This window comes from Cygnus atratus, chromosome 3 (genome assembly GCF_013377495.2).
Source record: "Cygnus atratus isolate AKBS03 ecotype Queensland, Australia chromosome 3, CAtr_DNAZoo_HiC_assembly, whole genome shotgun sequence".
Classification (NCBI taxonomy): Eukaryota; Metazoa; Chordata; class Aves; order Anseriformes; family Anatidae; genus Cygnus; species Cygnus atratus.
In genome coordinates, this window is record NC_066364.1 from 118,261,733 (window position 1) to 118,288,096 (window position 26,364).

General features: G+C 39.6%; 2 protein-coding genes across 6 annotated transcripts in view; one reads left to right on the forward strand and one right to left on the reverse strand.

Moving 5' to 3' along the window:
• On the forward strand, positions 1 to 24,351 carry PPP4R3B (protein phosphatase 4 regulatory subunit 3B). Of its 4 annotated transcripts, none has more exons than XM_035565450.2 (16): positions 1 to 380; positions 1,292 to 1,347; positions 6,942 to 7,040; positions 8,528 to 9,148; positions 12,110 to 12,187; positions 12,997 to 13,113; positions 14,132 to 14,248; positions 14,644 to 14,775; positions 15,525 to 15,627; positions 16,616 to 16,657; positions 17,280 to 17,438; positions 18,113 to 18,282; positions 19,425 to 19,564; positions 20,017 to 20,201; positions 20,645 to 20,847; positions 21,584 to 24,351. In XM_035565450.2, the coding sequence occupies exons 1-16, from the start codon at positions 239 to 241 to the stop codon at positions 21,677 to 21,679; spliced, it is 2,460 nt and encodes an 819-aa protein (XP_035421343.1). In that variant the 5' UTR covers positions 1 to 238; the 3' UTR covers positions 21,680 to 24,351. The 4 variants fall into 4 exon arrangements, with proteins under 4 accessions (XP_035421343.1, XP_035421344.1, XP_035421342.1 ...); XM_035565451.2 differs by having other exon boundaries at positions 159 to 380; positions 14,644 to 14,793; positions 20,038 to 20,201; XM_035565449.2 differs by having other exon boundaries at positions 160 to 380; positions 14,644 to 14,793.
• The window catches only part of CFAP36 (cilia and flagella associated protein 36), an 18,216-nt gene continuing 16,166 nt past the window's right edge, over positions 24,315 to 26,364 (reverse strand). For both annotated transcript variants that reach the window (XM_035565453.2, XM_035565454.2), the window contains exon 10: positions 24,315 to 25,266. In XM_035565453.2, the coding sequence (XP_035421346.1) occupies positions 25,180 to 25,266 (87 nt within the window). In that variant the 3' untranslated portion in view covers positions 24,315 to 25,179. The remainder of the gene's footprint in view (positions 25,267 to 26,364) is intronic.

A 26,364-nucleotide genomic window follows, 5' to 3' on the forward strand; every position in this document is an offset into this window, starting at 1 on the left:
AAGGCGGCGGGAGGCGCCCGACAAGATGGCGGCGGCGCAGCGGTAGCTGCCGGAGCGGCGCCAGCGGGGCCCGAGCCGGGGCGCGGCGTCGCCCTCTCGCCGGCGGGCGGCCATGGGCAGCGGCGCGGGGGAGGCCCCGCGGAGCCCCTGAGCGGCCGCGCCCCGAGCCCCGCTCCCCGCCGCCCTCGCCCCGTCGCCCCCCGCGGGCCGAGCCCGGGCCCGGGGCCGGGCCCGCACCATGTCGGACACCCGGCGGCGGGTGAAGGTGTACACCCTCAACGAGGATCGGCAATGGGACGACAGGGGCACCGGGCACGTCTCCTCCACCTACGTGGAGCGCCTCAAGGGGATGTCGCTGCTGGTGCGCGCCGAGGCGGACGGTGAGAGCTCCGGGCCGGCCCTGCTCCCTCAGCCCTGCCCCCGATCCCGGCTCCCGGGCCCCGCAGCCTGCGCCCCTCGGGGTGCCCTGGCCGGAGGTGAAGTTACGTGGGGCGACATCTTGCTCGACCTCGGAATATTTACACCTCCCCCTCCCCCCTCCATGTTCTGAAGTGCCCTTTTCCTCGTTACTACTACAGAAATATTATGGTCGTGGTGGTTTGTTTTTTTTTGTTTTTTTTTTTTTTTCCTCCCTAGAAATTTACCGATCATATTCCAAGGCAATCAAATTATGTGCCATTATATTCTATTGCTCTTTGAAGTCACCTCAAGGCTCTCTTTTGCGTGGTACACGCTTGCCGCTCGGTCAGCCGACAGGTGCTAATGTGCTAAATAAACCACCTCAGACTGGTATAAATGACTTGGGAGCTGTTGCCAGGATACATACACTGTTCACATACACAAAGTCAAGTCTTTGGGTTCATGCTATCTGGGTGATTCACTTCTGAAGGACAGTTGAAGGAAATAAAAGCAAATGACCCACGTGGCTTGTGTGGGCAAATACATCTTTATGCTGTGCAGCATGCTACCTGGTGCAAATTTGTATGGATTTGTTAAATGGCCTTTAAAGCAGTTAATTGTCACACCAGGTTTCAGGAGGAGAAAATAGTGCTGCAGAGAATTTTGGTCTCAAGTAGAAGAGAAAAGCGCTTTTATGTGGGTGTTTCTGTTGGATTTTGTTTTACCTGGCTTGTTTGTTAGGAGTTAAGTTTAAAGAAGATCGTTCTCCAGGACTTTCTGGAAGATACGGATTAGGTTGAACATATGTTGTCTGGCATGCGGGCGGCTGCTGTAAGACCCATGGAAATGTTTGTTTGGTTAAACTCAGTAAATATCTTCATAACTTTTCCAGGTTCGCTACTGCTAGAATCGAAGATAAATCCAAATACCGCGTATCAAAAGCAGCAGGCAAGTATTATTACTAGGCCTTATTTTTTTCTGATTACTGATGCTGAGGAGTTGTTTTATGTTCAAAGTGACTGTTGGTATCCATAGGTTTCTCCAGCTTAAGACTGCACAGTTTTCCAGAAAAAGGGCTAAGCGGTGAGACATGCAGTTGTTAATGTTGTTTTTTTCATAGAGGTGAAAAACTTGCTTAGAAGCCTGTGGTGCTGCACTACTTTGTATTCCAGAAGCTTACATGTTCGTCTTATTAATATATACATATATATATGAAAATTAGTTAGAAACATATATGGCCTTGAGTAGGAGACAAAAGCTGCTCATATGAAATAATCAACACATCAGGAGGGCAAAATTTCAGCCAGCTCTGTTATTTCTGTCGTGTTTACTTCCTGAGTTTTTTTTTTTCCTCTGGAAGTAATACGAAGGAATTTGTTTTTGTGGGACTTCCCTTATTGTTGTTTAGTTTTTGTTTTAAGCCCTGGAACCTTCTGCTCTCCTAAGCAAAGTGACTAGCCATGGTGGGGCTTAATTGCACAGTTGCCTTTCCTGGGGGTAAGGCTTCTTCAGAACAAAGAAGTAAAACAGTTGGGAGCTACACTAATAGGTCATCTTTGTTTAATCCACTACAAAACTTAGTTTACTAAATCTCTTGCTTTTATTGCTTTTTCCTTCTGTATTCATTTCTGGTGTCTCTGCCTTCATTGTTCTTGTGGTTTATTACGTGTTTTTTTTCCTGCCTCTTTGTTCTGCAGTAGATTCTCTATTTCTTTTGTTCAGTATTTAATACTGCTCTTCATCATTATGGTATCCAGAAGTGTTTCAGCACTAGACAACTATTTTTTTTTCTTCCTAAATGATGAAGAGACAAATCATTAAGGGTTTTGTTTTGGATTTTTTTTTTTTTGAAAGAAAGGTGACAAGCTATGTCATGAGAATTGGGGGAAAGAGACCTGTGTAGCTCTTGAGCACAGGTTGGCTGGAGTGAGTCAGTTGTGGGCCTAGCTTTTCAGAAGGCTGTGTTCTGTGGTTTCCATTTTTCACTCAGTAGATACTGGTGTATTTAGTCAGATGATGGTTGTAGGCTTTTCTTGGGTGGGCCGCTGAGGAAAGAGAGGACGGTCTTTGTGGGAGCTCTACAGGGTTCTGAAAGGCAAGAGCCTTGAACTGCTTCCTGTTTAGTAGAGGAAGCTACTGCATAACGAAATACAAGCACGGATTGTGTTGATGCAAAGTTAGAATTGCTTCCTTTTGCAACTTATACTCTGAAACTTCATACAACTGCTTACTTGAAAACCTTCTTTGCTTAACTGAGCAGTTTCAAGTGACTTAAGTTGGTGGTGGTGGTTGTTGTTGTTGTGGAAAAGACTTTCTAGGTTGTAGTTCCAAAAACCTGATCTTAGGCTGAAGTTTGTTCGGGTTGGCTTTTATTACCAATCCTAATGCTTTGTGTCCTTGTGGCTGAATCTTTGCTTCACTTCTCACTCTTCTGGAGATGTTTTCCGTTGTTTTTAAGAGGAATAATGATGGATGATTTCCAAAGGCAGGTTCTAGATCTGTCTAGTTTCTGAGCTCATACTGCTTTTAGTTGACAGTGCTTTGTCTTTGAATTTGATGTGCTGCAGAGTGGCAAAGATCAAAACTTTGTGTAGCAGTCCTGTGCTGCAGTTTGTGAAACTTCAGCCTCAGCTCAGATTGTAGTACTCACACCTGGGTGTCTCAGAACCGATGTTATTTAAAATGGTGTAAAGAATTAGGCAAAATATGCTGGTTAACCAGTGAAGAACAGAGGTGGTCTTGGTGTCCCTAGTCGAGTGTTGAAGTCTGCTGTGCTGTAGGTAGCCTGCAGACTTGGAGGCTGTGCTCATCTGTCCAGGACAGGTGCTTTTGTAGCTGACTGACTTGTCAGAGTGTAGGTGCAGATTTTTATTAAGGTGCTGATCTTCTTGGGTTTGGGGAAAGCCACAACATGGTGCAGCTTGACAAAAAGGAAACACGCCCTGCCTACACATCTGTCTCTTTAAAAATAACTTGAATTGACTCACGGAATAGCTGCCACTTAAGTTTGGATTTGCATACCATAGTTCTGTGGAAAAATACCCAATATTTAGTTGCTGTGCATCAGTTTATGATTCCCAATATATACTATTTGCACTAAGTAGTACTATAATGATTGATTAACTATAAATACTGCCTTCTTGAATCGTGTTTGTGGTCTCTCTAGCTTTTGTACAGAATTCAGTTTTGTCACAGTGTTAGGCATGCAATAGGAAGAGGACTTGGACGTGGGTGCCCTGCTGCTGAGCCTAAAAGAATTCCTGATGCTGTGTACGCAGAGTGTGAGACACCTAAAGAGCTTTAGCAGCTCGCTGGATTTTGGGCATAGGCTTTGAGAAATGCATGCCTCTGCTGAGCACGCAGTGGCTGCCAAGGTATCTTCTGGAGGCTCCAGCAGGAGTGCTTTCAGGGTGTTACCACACCCACGTCTTGTTCCGCCCTCTCCTTGAGGTTGCTGTTCCCTGGCATGTGGGCAGAGAAGCATGTACGGGTGCCTCAGTGAAAGTCAGATGGATCCGTTTGTGTGCTTTGTTCCTCCAGCTTTGTTACAAGGGTGGTAATTTTCAGTTGCATGGGTTTAAGACTGGTAAAAAGCTACAGAAATTCTCATCGTGAACACCGCCTTCTGATGTTAACTCTCCTTTAGGTACACTCTATCTGTTTTCAAATCTGAGATGAAGAATGTGTACGAATGCTCCTGAAACACGGTTGCCATCTTTCAAGTGACAACAGAGCAATTTGCTTCAGGCAAAATCAGTGGAGTTACTTGAGGCTGGGATTTTACAGGCTTTCAGGGGTGCTGCTGTTGCCAGCCAGAGCAGTTACCAGGGGGCTTCTTCACTCCTTCGTGCCAGCATGAGTCTTCAGGTAGCCATACAGCAGGTTAGATGTAGGAACTGATCCCACTGGAACACGTCTTCTTGCTGGCTTAATTTCTGTTTGTCTCTTGTCCTCTCTCTGGTTCCCTGCACAGCGTACCTGTGCTGACATAGGAGGGGGATGAGGGGCTGGTGCTCGAACCAGGAGAGGGAGTAGCAGGCATTGTACAAACTAGTACTGACAATGAAGGAGGGGGTTAGAACTGCCCTCATAAAGCTCAAATTGTTCTGAATTAATTTTTGTTTTGTTTTGTCTTGTGTTGTGTGAGGGAATGAAGGCATGTTGCTGTCGCTGATCTAAGCGGGCCGAAGCGGTAGTCTTGTGAAGGAGCTAGGTCTGGAGGATATCTGTCTGATCTTGAGTCGTCTTGGGACATGCAGGAAGCGCATGGCTGAGTAAATATTATATTGGTGTCAGATAATTATTTTCTAATGAAACTACCTTTTAATAAAGATGATTAAATAGGCAGCATCTTGCTGGGTAAGAGCGAGCGGAAGTGCTTGAAAGGGAGCAGGAAGGATCCTGGTTGTTCCATACAGTTCCTCTGTGTGCCTGTTCACTGGAAACATTTCAGCCACTTTATATTTCAGAAGTCCTTCCGAAATATTTTTGGAGAAACTTACATAACTTCTACTCGTGTGGGCAGTGCAGATTGTAACAAGTACTACTCAGTAACCCGAGAATTGTCACAAAAAATTTTAAGTACAGTCTCTATGGATGCACACAGTCATTTGAGTTACTGCAGTAGGCCTGTTAGTGGAATGATTCTGGGCTATGAACAGGACTTCTTCATGTATGTCTCTCTTTGTTTGTTGAGGTGCCTCTGGTTTTTAGCTTACCTGGAAGTGTATCCGTTTTCTGAGTGTTAGGGCATTCATAATTTCACAGAATGTTTTCAGATACAAAAATAAAAATTTGAAATGAGTAACTGCCATAAAATTGTACTTAAGAATTCTGATTTTTGGATTAACCTGTAAATGAGCATTTTTTGGAGAGGGTACTTTGTGAAAGGCAAGTTGATCCTGCTAATTTGTAGCATATTAAATCATTTAGGCACTCTGTTTTAAGCTGTTGACTGAGTTCCTGTTATGTTGTAGAGTGTCTTCCAGTGGTAACAAACTGGCATTGTTCAGCATACCTGGACTTGAATGGAAATGATACAAAGCTTTGTTCAAAAACCCTACATCAAAATACTTTATAACATTATATAAAATACAGTAGCAAAAACTTGTGTGTTTTGTTTTTCAGTCTTTGCAAAATAAAAAGTGCCTTTGGCAATACAGAGTGAGCACTTGAGGGCCCGCTCTCCTCGTATCTGCTTTCTGCGCCAGTTCATTCTGAACAAGGCCAGGGAGCCCATCAGGCTTTTCACTCCCTGCAGTTTACAGTTGTTTTTTCATTGAAGGCCAGCTCAACTGCTCACTCCAACGTCACACGCTGTAACCATAGGTTCAGCTGTCCGTGAGCCAGAGATGAGGCTGGACAGCTGTAAGCAAAACCGTGTCAGCTGTATGAAGCTGTGCCACTTGCACGCGTGAATCAGAGCCCAAGAGCAGGCAGACTACCTATTAATGTTTGTGGCAGGAGCACAAAAGTGTAAGTGTGGTGTAGGACACTTGGAAAAAGAAACAAATCTCTGAGCAGCGTTAAGGTCACAGGGCAATGAGCTCAGTGCTTTCCATTAAGGGCAGACTCTGTTTCTTCTAAATGAAGGGGTAAAAATGAAAGAACAAATTGATGTACTGCAGTTCACTGCCAGCCAGTTAAGTTACATTCACACAGTTCTTCTGTGCAAGTGCCATTATTCAGTGTGTGTGTTTGAATCCCCCTGTCTAGGACCTATTCTAACCTGAATGAGGTAGTTATATTTATTTCAGAATAAGAGATTCTGTAGTAGTAGTGTCATAGTGAAATAAGTCATAAAATATTTTGTTAGATATATACTGAAAGGAAATGTGTAACTTGGAGCAGCAAGTGACCTAATAATGCTTCATTAAAAAAAAAAGTCTGTTCAGAAATTCCAACAAATTCCTAGATGTATTGTGCAAGTGTACAAATTGAATTAATAGAGGCAATAAGAATGGAGGGAAAGAAAATTTGCTCAAGTGAAAATACCTGTTGGCAGGATGTTTGGAGCTTTAGTAGTATCTTACAAGTTTTATATAATCCATGGTGTATGTCTTTGAATTCAGGAAAAAGACACCTGTTTGTAATAGGTGAGGCTTTGTTTCTCACATTGCTACAGCTGTATTAAACCCTTTCTGAGGAGGAAACACTGTAATCTTTAACTTTGGTTTGCAGCTTCTTAAATATGAGGAGACTTAACTTTTTGTATTGCAAGTTTTCTTAATTTCCTGTGATGTGTGCATTCACATGCACAACCAAGAGCCTCAGCTTGGAATTAGGTTGCAGAAAAATGCCATTATAAATGTTTTTGGTATGGAAAAAATACATCCGTGGATAATATGTAAGAGGATGTTCATAAAGCAAAAAAAGAAATGTCCCTTACAGCAGAACAGGTAACTTAATATTTCAGTGGCTTATAGTCTTTTTTTGACAAGTGTAATTATTATTTATTCTTTAGGTATGACTTAATGGAATACAGATGAATGTGTGGTGTAGGTCTGAGCTGTCTCAAACAATTTTTTTTTTGTCTTGTACAGGACACCTTGATTGTTTGGTCAGAAGCAGAAAATTATGATTTAGCACTGAGTTTTCAAGAAAAAGCTGGCTGTGATGAAATTTGGGAGAAAATCTGCCAGGTACAGTTATATTTTAATATTCTGTTTCTTCCAAATGATTTAGTGTCTTCTGTGGCTTCACGTATTTGGTTTGTAATTTTTAAATCTATTTGGAAAATAAGCATATGCTCACCACTATTTTCTGTGGCTTTTCTTTTTCTTTCTTTTTCTTGTTTTCTTTTTTTTTTGGGGGGGTGCCAGATTTTAATTGTCCTTCTCCCAATCTGCAAGGAGCTAACTAGTTGGAGTGTGGAACTAACAATCTGTTGTAACACACAAGGAGCCAGATCCTGCTTTGAGAGGCAGAGGTGGCATTGCTGTCAGAGCTCAAGATCTCGGTCATTTTTTCATCATGACCTAAGTCTTATTATCCATGTCTTATGGATATTTCAATCTTCATTATTATGAAACAGAGTATAGATCTTACACTTTCATCTCTGGAATTAACAAGTCAGTGGAATTGCACCCATGTGTACTTAAAAGAAGAAACCCAGGCTTTCATGTCAGAACTTATTGTAACTGTATCAGATTTTAAAAGTGTAAAGCTGTAACTAAAGATACTTGGAACTGGGGATTTCTAGCAGTTTGCTTTGAACAAAGTAGGCAATTTAGATGCATTCTTAAACTTAGCATTCATTAGGCTACAAGTCTTCTCAGCCAGTACTCAAATACCATTGTTGAAAGGAACCAATGCTAGTAATTGCAAGTATGTGTGTCTAATAAATAGTCCAGGTTTCACACTGGTCCCGTTTGGGGTTGAGCTGATCACCTGTCTGAGAGGGAGGTCTCTGTGTGATCAGACAGCACAAAACATTAGCCTTAGTCTCTTGCACTGAATTTCAAAACTCCTAGTGCTTCAAGACTGCTGTCTGAGAGGTGATCCTTTGTGAGGGAGGTCCACCAGGAATTTATGAATCTTAGGGTTGGATCAGTGAAGGGAATAAAAAGTATAGGGTGCATGAGAAGGCTGAGGAGATGAGAGGGGCATATAGAGCAGAAGGAAAGCACTGCAGAGCAGATGAGATGATTGCATCCCTTTTCCCCTGTTCAGTTGGGGCATGACCCTTTCATGTCTTTTGTTCTTGGTCCTTTTGTTACGGTTCGTGTAACATTAACACACCTGTGGGCTCTTACCGTGACTTGAAGTCTTCATACACTTCTGTTTGAGACACTGGAAGAAGGTTTTGTTATGCCCATCTTTTCTTTTCCTAGTATGTTTTGTGTTTATCTTCAAGGTGCTTCAGACTACTTTATTTCACAGATGTCATTAGGTTTTGGTGGTTTGTGGGTTTTTTTTTTTTTTTTTTTTTTTCACTTTTTGAGAAATACCTGTTAAGATAATGGTAGTGACTTCTGTAGGATTCACTAGCAGCAAACTTCTCCTCTTCATGGTTAGGTATTTTCCAGGCAACTGAAGGTATGAAAGGATTTATGTATGTATTATCAACTTGATTTACTCTTGAATATGTATTGGGATGAGACAGTAATTGTGCACGCTCTGTTCATAGGTTCAGGGTAAGGATCCTTCAGTGGAAGTCACACAGGACCTTATCGAGTCCGAAGAGGAACACATAGAAGAAATGCCTGAAACTAGTCCTTTGATTGACCTTCCTTCTTGTGAACTCAACAAACTTGAAGAGATTGCTGACCTAGTTACCTCCGTTCTCTCCTCACCCATCCGTAGAGAAAAGCTAGCGCTGGCCTTGGAGAATGAAGGCTACATTAAAAAACTATTGCAGCTTTTCCAAGTCTGCGAGAATTTAGAGAACACAGAAGGCTTGCATCATTTGTATGAAATTATTAGAGGAATTTTGTTCCTCAATAAAGCAACTCTGTTTGAGGTGATGTTTTCTGATGAGTGTATTATGGATGTTGTTGGATGCCTTGAGTATGATCCTTCTTTGGCTCAGCCAAAACGTCACAGGGAGTTCTTGACCAAAACAGCAAAATTTAAGGAGGTTATTCCTATAACAGACTCTGAACTCAGGCAAAAAATCCACCAGACTTACAGGGTACAGTATATTCAGGACATCATCTTGCCGACACCATCTGTTTTTGAAGAGAATTTTCTTTCTACCCTTACTTCCTTTATTTTCTTCAACAAAGTTGAGATTGTCAGTATGTTGCAGGTAAGTGATTTTTAATATGGTATAGGTGGATTATGTATAGATGCATCTAGGTGTAGTTTTTAAATTGATTATGGGTCTATAACACTGTCTAAAGTAATCACGCACACTGTGATTTGCATTTTTTTTCCCTTTATTTCTGAAACTTTGATTTTTAAAGATAGTAGATTTCAGGTGAGTTTATTTACAGATTTTTTAATGGATTGTAAGCAATTATCTTATTGTACTAATTTCAAATGTTCATGTTGTAGTATAAAGTAGTTAATGAATTAATTTGAATTCGTTTTCTCTTCATACTGATATCCCAAAGTAATACTAGGTAACCAAAATGTTACTGTATCAGAGCTTTGAAAAACTCACTGAAGGGTTCCTAGTCAGAAGCAGGTTTAAAAGTAGCCGATTGTCACAAAGAAGCTAAGCTGCCAGAAGAGCCTTGGTGCGAAGCACTGTGCTGCATTTGCTGACCGTTGGAGTGTTGTCAGTTCATATTTTGTTGTGCAAACTAATGGCTACCAAAATGTTTTCATTCTATTTCTGGTCCATGTACTTGGGGAAATGGCACGTTTGTGTGGAATAGAACTTCACAAATGCGTCTGTTTTCTTGTGAAGAAAAAAGTATTAAAATTGTGGAAAGATATACACAGTGGAGAAATAATATTGCCATAAGACTGCAGTAGAGGACTGGAGGGGGGAAAAAAAGACAGAAAACTACATGGGTAAACTTTTGGGCTTCTTTTTACTTCGGTTGAATAGCAGGAAGAAACTAGAAGGTAAATCCTGGTAGCAAAATGAATGACTTCCATTTAGATATTTTCTTGAAAACTCTGTAAAGTTCTTTATTTTCCACCAAAGTTTTACTGTACTGCATGCCTACTTGCACCTTAGTTGAAAGCAGTGGATCTGTGACTCTCACCTGTAGTACTCGCTGGAGGAAGCTCTGAAGTTCTGTCAGTTCTTCGCTGCTCGGTCACTGCTGGCCTTGCCATAGTCGAGACAAGTGTATGGCACATGGGTGTATCTGCTTTGAGACTGTGACTGAGACGAGCGTGCTGATTTACAAGTAGTATTGACACCTAAATCAGTTGACCTGCCTTGGATTTGTAAGTGACAAAGAAAGCACACATGGAAGAGAAGTTGCTGGTTATTGTGCTTGGGGAAAATTACATTGTAGTGTGGGCATCAGGTTCAGGACTGCTTTCCCAGTCTGCTGGTGTAAATCAGCTTTTTGTTGCGGCACAAGAATCTTAAAGTCCCTTTGGGTTTGGTGAACGAATTAGAAGTCTTATTACCCTAAATACTCTGGTAAAGCTCCCTAGGAAGTGCAGTTTGTAGGAGTACCAGGCTGTTTGCTACTGCAGTGAAGCCCTTTCGATGTGACATGGAGCAGCAGACCCAGCACTGCTGAGGAGGAAGGGCAGGCATGTGGAAAATGCAGCAAGCCCAGAAAACAAACCTTAGATCCACCCTGTGCTTTAGGACATCAGGACTGCGCCGGGTCGCAGCTCTAGACAAGCCAGAGATCTGTCTGTTGCCGAGTAGTCTGTGGTGGGGATTTTCTGGTCTCTTGTTGTGATATGATTGTTTTTTTTAACAGACTTAATTTAGCTGTTAAAGTCAGTAAGACTTAAAATAAACTATTAAGTCTGTGTAAGTTGCATTGTTGGATGCTGATTCAGGTACCTTGTGCTTGTAAAGCACTTTTTTTTTCCTGAGAATTTTAAGATGTGAGGAAAAATGTGACCTTTTGGCCAACATTCAAGTGATTGTAAAAAATTCTGTACTTCAGCTTAATAAAATGCATTGAATTTAGTAATAGCAGACAGCAAAGTATGAAGTAACTGCTGTCTAAAACACGCAACGTAACATGGGTGGTTATCACAGTACTGCTGCATCCCTTCGTGCTTGTTCAGTGAATCAGTGCGGTGCTGCCCAGCTCTGTGGTGCGGTAGCACAATGCTGCTGTTGGTTCTGAGATTTGCACTGTATTCAAAAGGTGATGGGCATTTTGATGTGAAGGAATGCCAGCACTCCTCCATGTGTGTGCAGGGAAATCGGTGTGCAGAGCAGGATGTGCCTGAGCTGTTTGGAGGCAATGCTGTTCACCCTGGTTTTTGTGCACCTCTCGAGTGTTAAGCCATGGTGTAACTGAAACGCTTGGCAAGAAGAGAAACGGTGTCCTATATACACCTAAAAATAAGTACCTATTGGCAGGAGATCTCAAAGTGATGATCTCAACAAATGATCAGAGAAGTTTCCTGGATGGGGAAAGCTGAGCTTTGTGCTCAAGTGGGGGAGCTTGTTTATTGAGAGCAAGGTTGACAGGGGGTGCATGGCTGTGGCAAACTATTGAAACACTGCAGATGGGAAGTAGGAATTGATGTGTGACCCAGTGCTCGGTGTGGCGCCAGCAGCAAAGGCGCTCCATGGTTAGAGCCCCCTTGGCAGCACCCAAGGGGGAATCCTGCAGGTGCCCTTCCTGAAAGGCTGCGTGCATGGCCTGGGGAGGGAGCCTAGATCAGACGGACGGGTTGTGGTGTTGTGATGCCTGGATGTGAGTGGAAAAACCACGCAGCGAGCCTGCAGGTTGTAGGGCAGAGCCGTAGGCATCCAAGCCGAACAAGTACCAGAGGTTCTTTGGGACTGGACCCAGTAATGCTGCCTGCCGCAGCTTAGCGGGCAGCCCTGCCGTATGGAGTGGGTGCTGAGACTGTGTGTTGGAAACGGAGCTCTCGGACAGGTGCTGCAACTTCCTTTTCAGTGACAAAATGTAGGTGACTGTGTTTATTTAAAAAAAAAAAAAAAAAAAGCTTTTCTACCTAATCTACTAGTGAACATTTTTTGTTTCTACGAAGTGAACAGATAGTCAACTTCAGTCTGACTTTATACAGTGTCAGAGCCTATAAAGATAAGAGTTTTAATGTGTAAGGTGTGCTGTCTAAGTCACTTTACTTTTATGTTACACAGGAAGATGAAAAATTTCTGTCTGAAGTTTTTGCACAACTAACAGATGAAGCTACAGATGATGACAAACGATGTGAATTGGTGAGTTGGTGTACTCAGTAGGTGGCTGAGCGCTTTAAACTTCAGATGTGAAGTAGAAATGTTGAAGGTGTTCTGTTGGTTCTGCGGTCACTGAGGTATTTCCCTAACCCTAGAGTCATTTCTAATGCAGTGTAGTCTTTGTGCTCCCTAGGACAATGTTTCTTGTTAGGTAAAACTCTGATTTATTTGTTCTAAGTAACTTATTTTACTATTGAGAAAGTGCTAGTGCTAAGCTTGAGTCCTAGGCTTGAAAACGTACTTTCTTCTAAGTACTCTTTAATGTACTGTATCCAATTGCTGTTTTTTTCTCCACTGTATCTTGCTCGCTCAATAAGGCCTTTCAGTCCTGTGACTGAGAGTTATCAATAGTCCCTTGGCGTATATTTTACAAACATTACTTATCTCTGAATATGTTTATCAGCTTAAGTTGCCTTTATAAAAATCTAGAGTGTATGTTATCAGAAAACATCTGTGTTCTTTCAAACAAAAGGCAAGCCAGACAGAAGTATAAATCTTTCCTATGCTAGGTGGGATAAAATAGGTACAAAATGACTGTATTTCTCTGAGGTCCATCGTAGCCTCTTAATGGACTTTTTCATCTGTTTTTAACTGCCTTTGTTCTCCTTTTATTTCTACCCTTAATGTTGCCTAACAGCTGTTGAACGTTGCGGGGAGAGGACTAGATGAGTCTTTTTTACAGGAAGGCATATACCCACCAATGCACAGGCTCTGATACAAATCATAAGTATTTCTGACTTTCAGTGTGTTCTGAATCAAATACCTGTGTTGTTTTTTTCCCTTTGTTATAGGTTAACTTCTTCAAGGAGTTCTGCGCATTTTCTCAGACATTACAGCCTCAGAACAGAGATGCATTTTTTAAAACTTTGGCAAAGTTGGGAATTCTTCCAGCTCTTGAAATTGTAATGGTAAGTGAAAATGACATTTTAATAAGAGGCAAAAAGAGGAAAAACAACCACAGCCATTTAGTCAGATTTTCAGATGTGCTAAACATCTTTCTGTAAGTTTAATTGGACAACTTTGTTTCTCTGAAAGCTTCGGCTTATAGTGATGTCCTGAATCCAGAAGATCTACGATTTTCTGAAGTGGCCCAACTTTATCACTATTACTGTTTTTACTTTGCATTTACTTCGAAGCCCTCTTGATAACAGGGGTAAAATTTGGAAGGATTCTTCTTCATGTTGGAGTTTGATTTTTGTTGTTGTTATTGGAGCAGTGCTGAAATAGTATTTTTAGATTTAGATAATCTTGGACTGTTACTTGTTCCTGTTCAATCCTAATCTCGTTTTCAGTGGTATAAAGCAGTTTAATCTATCGTAATCAGCAGCGTGAAAACCTGGCTTTTTCTCTCCTTTTGTTGAAGCAGCTATTGCTGCTTGACCATTGCAAATTGTCATTGCTGTTGCTGTTCAGAAACTGTATATTCTGTTGTTGTGTTTTTTTAATATTCTAGAGTAACAATATGTGAGGTTACCAAAGGACATTGACTGTTATGTAAATATAAAAGTAATATAAATGTTAAGTGATTAGACAAACTCCAGTCTCATGGTTCTTTTCCAGGCCTAGACAAGTCCCAGTGTTTCCTGTTACATTAGTTTTCTAGGCTTAGAAATTGTGCACTTAACCAGAAGGAAAAAATTACATACCCTAAGGAAAATTAATAATTCTTACTGTACGAAAATTTCTCTCACTCAGACAAATTAACTGGTGTAGTTGGGTCATCAAATTGACAGAAATCCTTGCAGTCTTTTTCCCCATTATTTTTCTCCTTTAAAGCATTTTACTGTTTTGTCTTTCTCCTGTCACTGTTCACTGCATCTCTTGTAGAAATTTTTGTAATAACATGTTCTCAAAACTTGAAACTCCCTGACTCTTTGCAGCTCTATTTGAAATGGTTCTGCAATAAATTGATCTCATTTTTACTAGGGGATGGATGACTTGCAAGTTAGATCTGCTGCTACAGATATATTTTCTTATCTGGTAGAATTTAGTCCATCTATGGTCCGAGAATTTGTAATGCAAGAGGCACAACAGAGTGACGACGTAAGTAAAAGTGTGTTAGAGTTTGTTGAATGCACTGAATATATTAGTTTTAAGACAAAACAATGACCAAAAAAAAACCTCTTCAGCATTTTGTATGCAGTTAATCCAAAAATGTAGATGGTAGAAACATAAGGAGAATTAGACTTGAGATAAAAAAATTTCTAAGCATGTTGCTGTCCCATGTGTGTACAGTAATAAAATCGTAGCTCTGCCTAGCAGAGACATTTAAGTGTGGTGGGTTGTACCTGACAGAACTCCAGTGTTTAAATGCAGCTCTTCCAGTTTTCCTGTTTCACTTTTTTTTTTTTGCTTTTAAATAATAAACAAAACATCCTAATATAGAAACTAGGGAAGTCATTCTACTATTGAAACTCTGTGTATAATTTTTTTTCCAGGATATCCTCCTCATCAACGTGGTCATTGAGCAGATGATCTGCGATACTGATCCTGAGCTTGGGGGAGCTGTGCAGTTAATGGGGCTCTTGCGTACTTTGATAGATCCAGAGAATATGTTGGCCACAGCTAATGTAAGAAAATACAAAGGGGTAAAGACACTTTACTGTCTCAGCAAAATTGAAAGCGTGATTTTTGTACTGTTGTTTTGGTCAGAGGATTAAAAAAAAAAAGTCTTTTAACACTGTCATGTGTGGTCTGATACTAAAATTTAACAAGCTAAAAATAAACTTCCATTAACTTTTGATAATAAAAAGTATGTGTATGTGGCATTGTGCAAGTATTTATTAACACAAGCAGTCCAGTTCTTTGGTGAAATAATACTAGTTCTGTCATAACTCCTGGTAGCTGAATGATAAATACTGGGAGAAGAGAGTCGGGGGGGGGGGGGGGGGTCAGTGTTGAGCCAAATCACAAGAAAGCACATTGTAATCCTACTTGTATATTGATAGGTTTGTATTATATGGAATGCAAGGAAAAGGACAGGATGATAGGTGTTTTGGTGTAAAGTGTTGAAGGTGACTATGGTAAAATTACTGCCTTTAAGAACATGTAGCACTTTGAGTCGCTTCTGTCTTTTCAGGATGTTTTTGCATCCATGGTGGGCTTTTGTTGCTATTTAAGTTGGTTTGGTGTCTCAGATCTCTTCCCAAAATGAAGAAATATATTTTGAGTGAATATAATGTTGCAGTCCAATCAAAAAGATGCAGGCAGCCCAGAGGGAGTCAGAATTATCTGTAGGATGTATTCTGTGTTACTACCCTTTCTTATTTAAGAGGCTGTATACAAATGCCAGTATTTAATAAAGTTATGTTTGTTTTAGAAAACAGAAAAAAGTGAATTTCTCAATTTCTTCTACAACCATTGTATGCATGTTCTTACCGCACCACTTCTGGCAAATACATCAGAAGATAAATGTGAAAAAGGTAATGTTTTTTTGTTTGTTTGTTTAAAAATCTTGTAATATTTTGAACTTACAGCACTGGTAACAGCCGTGAGCTTGTGATGCAAGCTGGGAATACGTGTCCTGAAATCCATTGTTCCTTCTGTTGTAGGGGTTCTGTGAGCAGTCTTACCCTGTATTGCGGTTTTGAATGAGAATGCCTCTGCGCTGTGCTTTCTAAAACATTGTCTGAAAATGATTTATATATATATCGTTGAGCGTAAAACACTTTTACCAGTAAGGTTTAAGAAAATAGTTCTTGGAAAGCAAAGAGTGTCTGTAGTTCCCAGGTGCTTTTTAGAAAAGAAGTTTGCAAAAATGCTGTGACATTACTCTGTAGTCATTAGCAGCTCAGGTGATCCATCCCAAAGACTAGTTTTCACTTGGCAATAGTGTAGAAATACAATGTGGAACTCCTTTACCTTTTTTCTTTTCTTTAGCTTGGCAATTGTAAAGGAAGCGGCACATAAGTTAACACTCACTAGTTTAATGCTTTACAAACAAATGTAATATAATGACAGCCTCTGAGTCAGGCTGCTTTTTTTTTTTCTTAAGTACTCTTTCAAGGGATGAAAGGAACGGTTTTGCAAATGTGTACTGAAGTGTTTGAGCTGATCTTACCCATGTTCTCACAGTGCTACGTAGAAAAAAATGTATTAAATGAAAATAAAACTTGTAGAATATCTGTAGTACTGGGTAGCATTCATTGAAGAAATTAGGATAGGCGTTTTCTTTTAGCTACGTAGGAATAATTCTGAAGTACTAGGTTATATATTTTCACATAGTTGCATTTAAAAGCTTGTAACATAAGTTGAATGAAACGTCAACTGGCTATAATTTTTGCTGTATTTATATTTCCCTATAACTTACAGAAGGTTTTGAGTTGATTAAAAGTTTGAAAAGTTTGGTAAAATCATTTATCTATCCCTATCTGTTAAATATTTACAGTGCTTTTATTTTCTGTTTATCAGATGCAGTAGTTGGGTCCACTAAGAGTAATACAATTTGTCCTGGTAAGTTTTAATTGAACTTGAGTTTTGGGATTATTTTTTTTAAATAAAAAGCATCATAGAAAACAAGGCATGTCCATATTGTTTTTTTAAAAGTTTTTATTGCAATAGATGGTTTTTGGTTTCATTTGAGACAGCAGGAAGCTGAAAGAACATTTTCATCTCCTTCCAATTAACTTTTTTGTTATTATTGTGTTTGGTTTGTGGTTGTTTGTTGTTGTTTTTTCCCAGTCTACCTTGCTTCTGAAAAATCACTCTTAGTAGAGTATATGCTAAGGAGTCATAGCTGAACTTTTATGGTTTGGATTTTTGTCTGTTCAGGGTTCTTTAAGAGCATTATGAAAAGACTAGTGCTACCGCGTTGTTACTCTGGGCACCTGTAACTAGGAACTGGCTGATGGAAGAAGCCCCACTGCCATTTCAGGGTGATTTTTGTGGCTGAAAAAAACGAAGCTGAATTAGTATTTGTTTTGTTCTGACGCAATGTCCTGCTTGCTAAAGCACTTCAGTGTGATGCTGAAATGTCAGGAACCATAACAGCAACTGAAGGTGGTGGTGATTTGTCCTGTGACAGCACTTTCTCCCCCTTCTTTAGTGTATCTTAATGCCTGACTTTTTCTCATAGATAATTATCAAACGGCACAACTACTTGCCTTAATTTTGGAGCTGCTCACTTTCTGTGTGGAACACCATACATATCACATCAAGAATTACATTATGAACAAAGATTTGCTAAGAAGAGTACTGGTCTTGATGAATTCAAAACATACATTTCTGGCCTTGTGTGAGTATGGAATTGTCATTACCTCCTTCCTCAAGGTGTTTTATGTACTGCATGGAATGTGTAACAAATACAAGTGTATACCTAAGTTCATAATTAGTGTTAATTTCTTATTGCAGACTGCCTGCTTAGTAAGTTTGGGGAGAAAAAAAAAAAGGGTGGCAGGTGTCTGTTAATGTGGACCAATGCAGCTTCTGGTGGAAGGAGAGTGGTTGCATCTCTTGATATGGTTGTGGGGGGATCATTTGTGATCATCTCTAAAAGCTTCATAAATCTAGTGCTTCTTGTAGAAGGTGAATGGACTTTGTGATCCACGGTACTTAAGGAAGAGTGGCTGGTTCTGGAAAGCAGATACAGAAGCACAGGAATGTACTAATAATTTAACTTCATGTGTGCTAAAGCTTATTGCTGCTGTACTTCCAAAACTTAATGGACCCTGATCAGATTCACATGCACAGAAACGAAGAATTCAGGAAAAAACAAGTTAACTATCTGCAAATGTTTATTTAGAACTTTACAAAAAGCACTTTGCAGTGCTCTTTGTTTTGTGGGCCGTTCTTTCTCTTAGTAGCATCAGTTCTGTGTGTTTTTTTCAGCTCTTTCCAAGAGCCGCAGACTGGAGTCCTGATATATAATTATTAAATTATTTGATTTTTTTCTTTTCTTTCTTCATGTAGGTGCTCTTCGCTTTATGAGGAGGATAATAGGCCTAAAAGATGAATTTTATAACCGTTATATCACCAAGGGAAATCTGTTCGAACCAGTTATAAATGCTCTGTTGGATAATGGAACTAGGTACAATCTGCTCAATTCTGCTGTGATCGAACTGTTTGAATTCATCAGAGTGGTACGTTAGCAGTTGCTTCTGCTTTTACGTATATGTGTGTGTATATGTATGTCATCACAGGTACAAAAACGAAACAAGTCTTTCATGTGAAATAGTGTGTTAATACTTAAAATCACAAACTAAAAATCCCAGGGATAGATATTCAAGTAGAAGAGAGCCAGTAAGCTGCTTCTTGTTTGTTTTACTTGATCATCCCCTCCAAGAGTATGTAGAGGCCCTCTTTGTATGTATGTCTGTGTAAAAGATAGTATCCTGTGGGTGAAATTCTTTGAAGTGGCTGACTGAGTTGTCTCGGACCAAACTTTGAAGTGAAGAATTAAGTGAAGCATGTTATATGTCAGTAAATCTAGTCTCAGATCTGGTAATACACAATTTGACTATAAATTAGTGATCGTTGTCCTTGAAAATCTTACATGTGCTTTCTTAGTGTCAGCTCTGAATCAGTAGCTCTTCGCTGTCAGCATTGTTGGGAACGGTGTATTGCGTGGACAGGACGAACAGGGGCACCCAGTTTGTGTATCGCTGGGGTAGAAAATGGGGACTTGCAACAGCTCCTAAGCTACTTGGGGCAAATGCATTGGTGTGTGGGAGTCTTCTCAGGGAATTTTTGTGGTCTCTGAATATGAAGAGCACTTTTTAGTCGTAGGGTATTGTAGCTGCTATCATTTCCAGCAAAAAGGAAAATGCATTGTGTTTTCAGATGACTTTTGCCCTTGTGATATGAACTAATGTTTATCAGATTTGCCTGATACGGTGAGACTTTTAGGGGACCAAAAGGTGCCTTGTTTCCATGTGTGCTGATGCAACTACTGATGACTAGAAAGAGAACTAAAACTTGTGGGGAGAGCAGGGCATAGTTAAACTATTTTTTTCTCAAGGCCTAGGCCGCAAAGATAACAAACATCATGGTTTAATGAAACAAGTGTGATTGGTACAGTACTGAAAATATTGGTTGTTTATGAGAAATTCTAACCATATATTTCTAGACTTCAGCTTTATTTATGAAAAATCTGATTTCACATTTGTTCTTTAAAATAATGTCTTCATTCTGGATAATTAGTTACTCTTTGATCAACTCTAAAGCTTTCTGAACTTCTGCATGCATATATGTGAGACTTAAATACTATTTTGTTCTTACACAGGAAGATATTAAGTCACTTATTGCACATATAGTTGAAAACTTTTATAATGCACTTGAATCTATTGAATACGTTCAGACATTCAAGGGATTGAAGACAAAATATGAGCAAGAAAAAGACCGGCAAAACCAGAAACTAAACAGGTACTAACCATTTTATGTATTCTGAGCCTTCTCCAACGTTATGTAGTATCACCTTACTGCTTTTTTTAGTCTTTCATAGAAGGCAGAAAAAGCAGAAGGCCGTGGGGGTTTTTGTATTTTTTTATTAACAACGAAAATGTCAGAATAAACCTGCATCTGGCTTTCATCATTGGCTTACTCTAGCTAGCACAGTTCAGTTTGTGAATACATTAAATGTTAGTTGGAAAACTTTCAGCTTATGAAGAGCAGAATCTTTTTCAGTCAGAGTTAGGATTCAGTCCCCCTTGTTGTCAGTTGGGGTTTTGGTGAAGCTCACGTTGACAGAACAAGGGGCAGCTAGACTGCCTTCCCCGACTGTTGAATTTACTTTAAAGCACCGAAGCCATTTCTGATCCTGTCCAATTCTGAAACAGCATACAAAACTTGCATCACTTGTCGTGTGTCTCTTACAGTGTTCCATCTATATTGCGTAGCAATAGATTTCGCAGAGATGCAAGAGCCTTAGAGGAGGATGAAGAAATGTGGTTCAATGAAGATGAAGAGGAAGAAGGTGAAGCTGTCGTACCTCCAGTTGAAAAGTCAAAACCAGAGGATGATTTTCCAGATAGCTATGAAAAATTTATGGAAACTAAAAAAGGTATTTACCTAATTTCAGCTTGTCATCTCTGGGTGTGCTGTGTGCCAGATAGGTGAAGTGTCATGTAAACAACCCAGTTGCTTGTGTTCTGAACTATAAGCAGGAGTAAGGGTGTTCAAGTAGTAAGTAGCAAATTCCCAACCTGTCTTTGCAAGCCAGGCTTAGGATTAAAATGAGTTAACTAGGTGCATGTCTAGGGCAATTTTAAATGGTATTCAAAACCAAATCTCTACGAAATTGTGTGTACTGGATGGTGCTGTCCCCATGTCCAAAGCAGCTGTGCCATTCTCATTTGGAATGCTGTTGTGCTCTGAATGAGGTCAGTGAGTGAGCTTTCATTTAAACTGAAATTTAAGAGGTTGCTTTTGCGCCGTGTGATGCTCTGTGGATTGTGCTTTGTGGCATACAGCTGATACTTAAGCATGAAAATGTTTGTCCCTCAGCTAAAGAGAGTGAAGACAAAGAGAATCTTCCCAAAAGGACTTCAGCTGGGGGTTTCAAGTTCACTTTTTCCCACTCAGCCAGCGCAGCCAATGGTGCAAACAGTGCAAACAGCAAATCTGTGGCAGCTCAGACATCACCAGCAAGCTCCAATGGCTCCTCTTCAAAGAACGCAACCCTGACCACAGCAGTGACAGCCACAAAGGTGGGAGAACTTATACAAAGCAGATGTCCCCGCTTCAGGGAGCAGAGCAGTAATAATGAAATCTGACGGGCCATAATGCAGTACGGTTAGCATTAGTCTCTAGGTGGGGTCTCATTTATGTGTGTTCAGTCAAAGCCCTGTGTAGTTAAACCCTTACTAGTGTGGGGGAAGGCTTAAAGGACTATTAGGAATGGAAACCTGCTGGTAACCTGATGGGCACCATTCGATCTTGCATCTTCTGCATAATTCAACTGCTCTCCTTCCTCAACTTACTTTTAACTGTCCAGTTGCTTGTGTGAGATATGCCTGGGCTTTTTTCCTGAACTGTGTTAGTGGAGCACCTTGTCAAGGACTTGGTAAGAAAGACTGACCAGGAAAATGCATGTGTATGCTTTAGACTTTGTGGCAGTCCAGCTGCGAGCTTAAATTGATTTGAAATAATTCTGAGGCCAGGATGCAGAGGAACAAGGAAGCCCCATACTTTTTTTTTAACCCTTGGGATTAAAATACGCAGTCCCTGACTTACGAATAACACTTGCAGTAGAGAGGGAAATTACTTGTTGTTTATGAAAGGTTCTGAAAACAAGTAACTGTAGATTTGAGTGCTATCCTAAGAGAGACTTGACCTTCTGCAGGCTTGTGTGTCCTGGACAAGCTCATTGGGGGTTATATACTAAAAATTATACCTTCCTGGGTATTTTTTTCAATATAAGATTTTCTTTTTTTAAATTGGCAGGGAAGTCTAGTTGGTCTAGTGGATTATCCTGATGATGAAGATGATGATGAAGAGGAAGAGACATCTCCAAGGAAAAGACCTCGTCTGGGTTCATAAAAGAAACCAAAACTTTGGAATAAGAACTTTTATTACGGGGTTTCAAATGCTGCAACTGTTTTAAGAGCTAAAAAGAATCTGATTCAGAAAGCTTTCTCCCATGAGTATGTAAGATAATACAAGGAGTAGCAAAAGAAACTCGGTATATGAGCTAGAAAGGGTTAGTTCTGTAAACACAAGGCTTCTGAGGAACTTAATATCTTTCTAGTAAATAAGGAGGCTGCCATTCAGGCTGTCAATTTAAAAAAAAAATTTAAAAAAAAAAAGTGGGTTAGCATTCACAGAACCTGGATGATGGCTTCTCAGCGAGGAAAGTCTCAGGTGTTGGGAGGGCATGGGGAGGGAAAGGTAAGGTAAACTTCTTTTTAAATATTGCAGGGTTTCCCCAGTGTTAAGCAGAACTAGGAAAAAGAATTCAAGCTTAAATTTTGAACCCAGTAATCTTAATTTTGTAATGGTGCTGTCAGTTGTGTTCTTTTAGCAATGCCTCTTTTAAAAAAAAAATAAAAAAATAAAAAAAATATTAAGGTAAAACTAACTGTATTTGCATAAGAACAATCCAGATTTTGGGACCATTTATTACAAATTGAATTTCTCATGGTTGGAAGGAGGGACACTGCAGTTATAGTGCATGTTGAGTTGTTTAAAAGTTAAAAAAATAAGTAAGTTTTAATTTGTATTTTTAAAGAAGAGAAAACGGAAGCTGGATTCAAAATGGATGGTTTTGCTCGTTTTTTCAATTAGATATCCAGTAATATCTATGCCAAGGAATGACTGCTTCCAAAGTATCTCCAGGAACTGCTTGTGTCACACTGGTGCTTTACACGGCACACTCGAATAGCTGTCGGCTTCTTGTTGTGCCGAATTTGAATCACTTTCCGCTTTGTTAAAATGAGCTCTTTCTTCTCAAAGCAGCAAGGGATTTTCCTGTTTGCAAGTTTAAATCGCATAATTGAGGTGGTAATCAGAAACACTAACAGGTTTTTAATAGTGATGAATTTAGTGGTGTTTAACATCAAACTCATTTTGGACCAAGATGAAATTATTACTAGCAGGACACCAGTCGTTGAGGCAGAATCAACAAGCAGCACCTAAATCTGGGTGCAAGATGAAAGCTGCTTTTTTAAAAATAAAAGCACATTCCATGTAGGTAAACAAACTGCAAGAAAAATAGGTAAGTTGATAGAGGCAAACAGTCCAGGTTTTATTTTCAAGAGCAGGAAGTGAACTGTAAATATTTTAATGTTAGTTTGCCCATATGTGATCTAAGATCATGAAGAAATAAGAGGAAATTTCCCAACAATTGATGTCAAATGTTTTTTAAAAAAATATGAAAACAGCTGCAATCCACCACATAGATCACTCTTGTAATGTGTTATGGGTCCATTTCTCCTGGAATAGTTTAAACTGAAGCAGTTTCTCTGTTTTGGAGATTTTGTAGTTAATTTTAATTTTAGCTATTGTTTGGAAAAAGATGGGCTGTCTGTGTAGATATGAAGTATAGTTTTTCCATAAAACAGAAGTTTATTTTGTATTAAAAATACCACTGTACTTGTTTTACACCATTTGTATACATGTGGTGATATTAATGCTGAACTGTAAAATTCAGGAATTAAAATGTGACCCTGTAATTCCATAATTATTGCTTTTGTTTGGTTTGTTGTACATGGTAAGTTAACTCAGAATTTTAAATGTGGCCATTTTAGAATATTCTTTAAAATTAGTTATTGTGCAGTTTGAAAAGTAACTCTACACCACCAGATGAAATCCCAAAGGGAGTGTGTGTTTCTACTGACCCGTAAGCTAGACCCAAGCATTCTGACGGATGGCGGTTTGTGCGTGTGGACCTGGGGACAGTGGTGTTGCCTCTTGTGGGCTCCAGGCAACCAAGCATGGGACTCCTCACTGCTCACCCATGATGAAGCACCCAGTCAGCTCCAACTGCAGAAGATCTGAGGAATTAATTGCTGAAGTATAGCTGCAGTGTCACCGGCATGTGCTTGCTCTCCTGCTAATGATCATCATTTTTTTCTTCTTGATGATTTTTTCTTTCCATCAGTAAAGATGATTAACTTCCTTCAGTACTATATGTGCTACTCAGGCAGCGAAGTTGCACAGTATGTGCCTTGACTAACCCCAGGCTGAAAAATTGTGTCATCTTGTCTGTGGACCCAACTTGTCCTGATTTTTTTTCATTTAACAGCTACCCAAGGCAACTTCTCTGAGGGTCTGATGGAAGCATGTTAGTTCTCACTCAATGTTCCCCACCACTCCAGCTCTTTTCTAGAGTACTGTCAGGTGCTTAAAAAAAATAAATTCAGACCAACAGGAGTCTCTTTCCTCAAAAATGAAAAAAACGAGTATGGTGAATTTTTATTGTTACTAGAAAAACTGTATGAAGCTGCATCAGCTGTGCTGTTCAATTTCTTTTAAATCCCTATAGAACACAACAGGCAGCACACTAACTGGCTCTTACCTGTGGCTGTAGCCCCCCAGTCCCACCCCCACAGTTGCTTCCCCATCTGACCTGGTCCATGCTGTGTGGTCCTGCTGGTAGGCAGCTGTGTTCCTCTGCCTGGGGCCCTCCTGCTATTAGGCTTTTTGAAAAAGCAAAGAACATCTGCCGACATGTATCAGTTATAAATGCTATTTTAATAAAAAGCTACATGGAACTTGAAGTAGTTGGGTGGTTCTTCTTATGCAAATTACTGTTAAAGTCAATGATGTAATGAAATGAAGCACAGCAGAGGCTGTAATGTGCGCAACTTTAAGTCAAAGACAAATGTAAATTATATTTTTGTTTAAAGACTTCTGATATTAGAACTAAATTGGTCTCATATTGGTTCTAGTTCTTATTTTGCAACTAAAGCTTTTCTCAACTTAGTTGCATTCACAGCAAACTTGAATCTGAGATACTGGTAAACTGCTCCAAAAGTATGTAAAATAATATAATCTGGATGTCTTGGCTCCTGACTTCAAGCTGCATTATCTGTTCCTCAAAAAATAAGGTGATCATAGCAACACTTCTTTGTGAACTTAAATTTTATTATACTTTGCAGCCAAAAAATAGTAATTTAATTTATTTTTAATATTCTACTGAAAAGAACCAAGTTCCCTAATCCTTAAAAAAAAAAAATTATAACTCATTCAAAACTGTTTACATTCTTAAGTATTATTTTAACAGATATAAATATTTGCTTTTGCTCTATTAAGTGACTGAGGCCAGTAGTTCACACAATCTGCGTGCTGAGCTGATGTTAAACTGCCTCACTGTTGAGTACATTCCAGTGAAAATCAATGAGTTTCCAGCATTCTGGAAAAATCTGTTTTCACTGTTTTGAGTGTAATTTCAAATATTTTATATACAGTACAGAGTTGCTTGGCTGAAAGGTCTATAAAACTAAATGTAACATATTTGAAAACAAATCCATTCAATTATTGGTTATAATTTTTTTTAAAGTTGCTTATTGTTACTGAGATCTGCAATGAGCTTCTTAACATTACCGCTTATTAATAACTTCTTCTTTTAGTTTTTCTGCAAGCACTTTCCTCTTCTGCAGTAACTTTTGCTTCTCTTCTGAAATTTCCTACAAACAAAATGGAAAAAAAAAAAAAGGGCAATAAATGGCCTGACTTCCTGGTATATATCGTGATGTTTGATGCTAACTGCTAACCAGGTCCCTAAGCCACAGCAGGTAGCTGGTGCACAGCTTTTTCTAACAACAAGCAGCCAAGTAACTTCACTTCCAAACCTGATGCTGCAGACCAGTCCTTCAAATTGCTTGCAACCCAGAATGATTTACAAAGTTACTCCATTTCTTGTGGAGTGGATCCCAGGATGTGGAGGACTGGCTCTTTACATAAATCTGCCTTTTTCCCCTGCACTGTTGTCCCAATCTTTTTGAAAGAGGACTAACTTCATCTTCAACTGGTGCTGCTTAGTTGTTTTAGAAATTCCCCAATCGATAGTACTTTGGGCATATTCTGAATGTAATAAAATGGATGGCAATTCTGAGACATTCCTGAGGTAACAGAAAACCTCTGATTTTTTTTTTAGCAGATGGATGCAATGACTTTTATGTGTTTTTTTTTTAAAGGTCTTCTACCAGCTTCCTTATTTATGTTGCGAGTTTTTAAGCATTTCTTTCCACCTATCATTTGTGGCAAACGCACTGTCATATTAACCCCTAACAATGATTAACAAAAGGTAGAAGTTTCTTTTTTTTATGATGTCTTCTAATTGGCTTTAGCCTGTTGCATGAGTCTGGTTTTATGGTTTATTTTTTCTTGGTATAATTGACTTCTTGTTCCCATACTAGACTTTTCTATCACCCCCCATCATGCAAGGATTTTTGTGATTTTAGCACTTCTCATAAGCTAAGGAATGTATCAGCTAAGGAAATATTTGTCAGTGAATTGAGTTTAAGCTTCCTGCGTGATCCAGAATACCTATGTATTTTTAAATGTGGCCATACTTTATTTTGCATTTGCCTGACAGACTAAAAAGTAGAACAGGCCTTTATGATGTCAGAGAAGTAAAACCCAGAAACACTCCCTGGTTCTGACATTCTCCCCTAATTAGATAGAGCACTTACCAGGTTGCTCTGCTGACTTGCGTAAAACTCTTAATTTTTTTCTTTTCACATATGCCCTATGGAAACTCAGTATAAACAGAATTTGATACA

What these genes read in the sequence shown, in the direction of transcription:
- PPP4R3B (XM_035565449.2), top strand. Translation starts at nt 239, where the DNA reads ATGTCGGACACCCGGCGGCGGGTGAAGGTGTACACCCTCAACGAGGAT. An exon ending in TTTGGGAGAAAATCTGCCAG is followed by an intron (nt 7,041 to 8,527) that starts GTACAGTTATAT and finishes CTCTGTTCATAG; the next exon opens with GTTCAGGGTAAGGATCCTTC. An exon ending in AGAAGATAAATGTGAAAAAG is followed by an intron (nt 15,628 to 16,615) that starts GTAATGTTTTTT and finishes TCTGTTTATCAG; the next exon opens with ATGCAGTAGTTGGGTCCACT.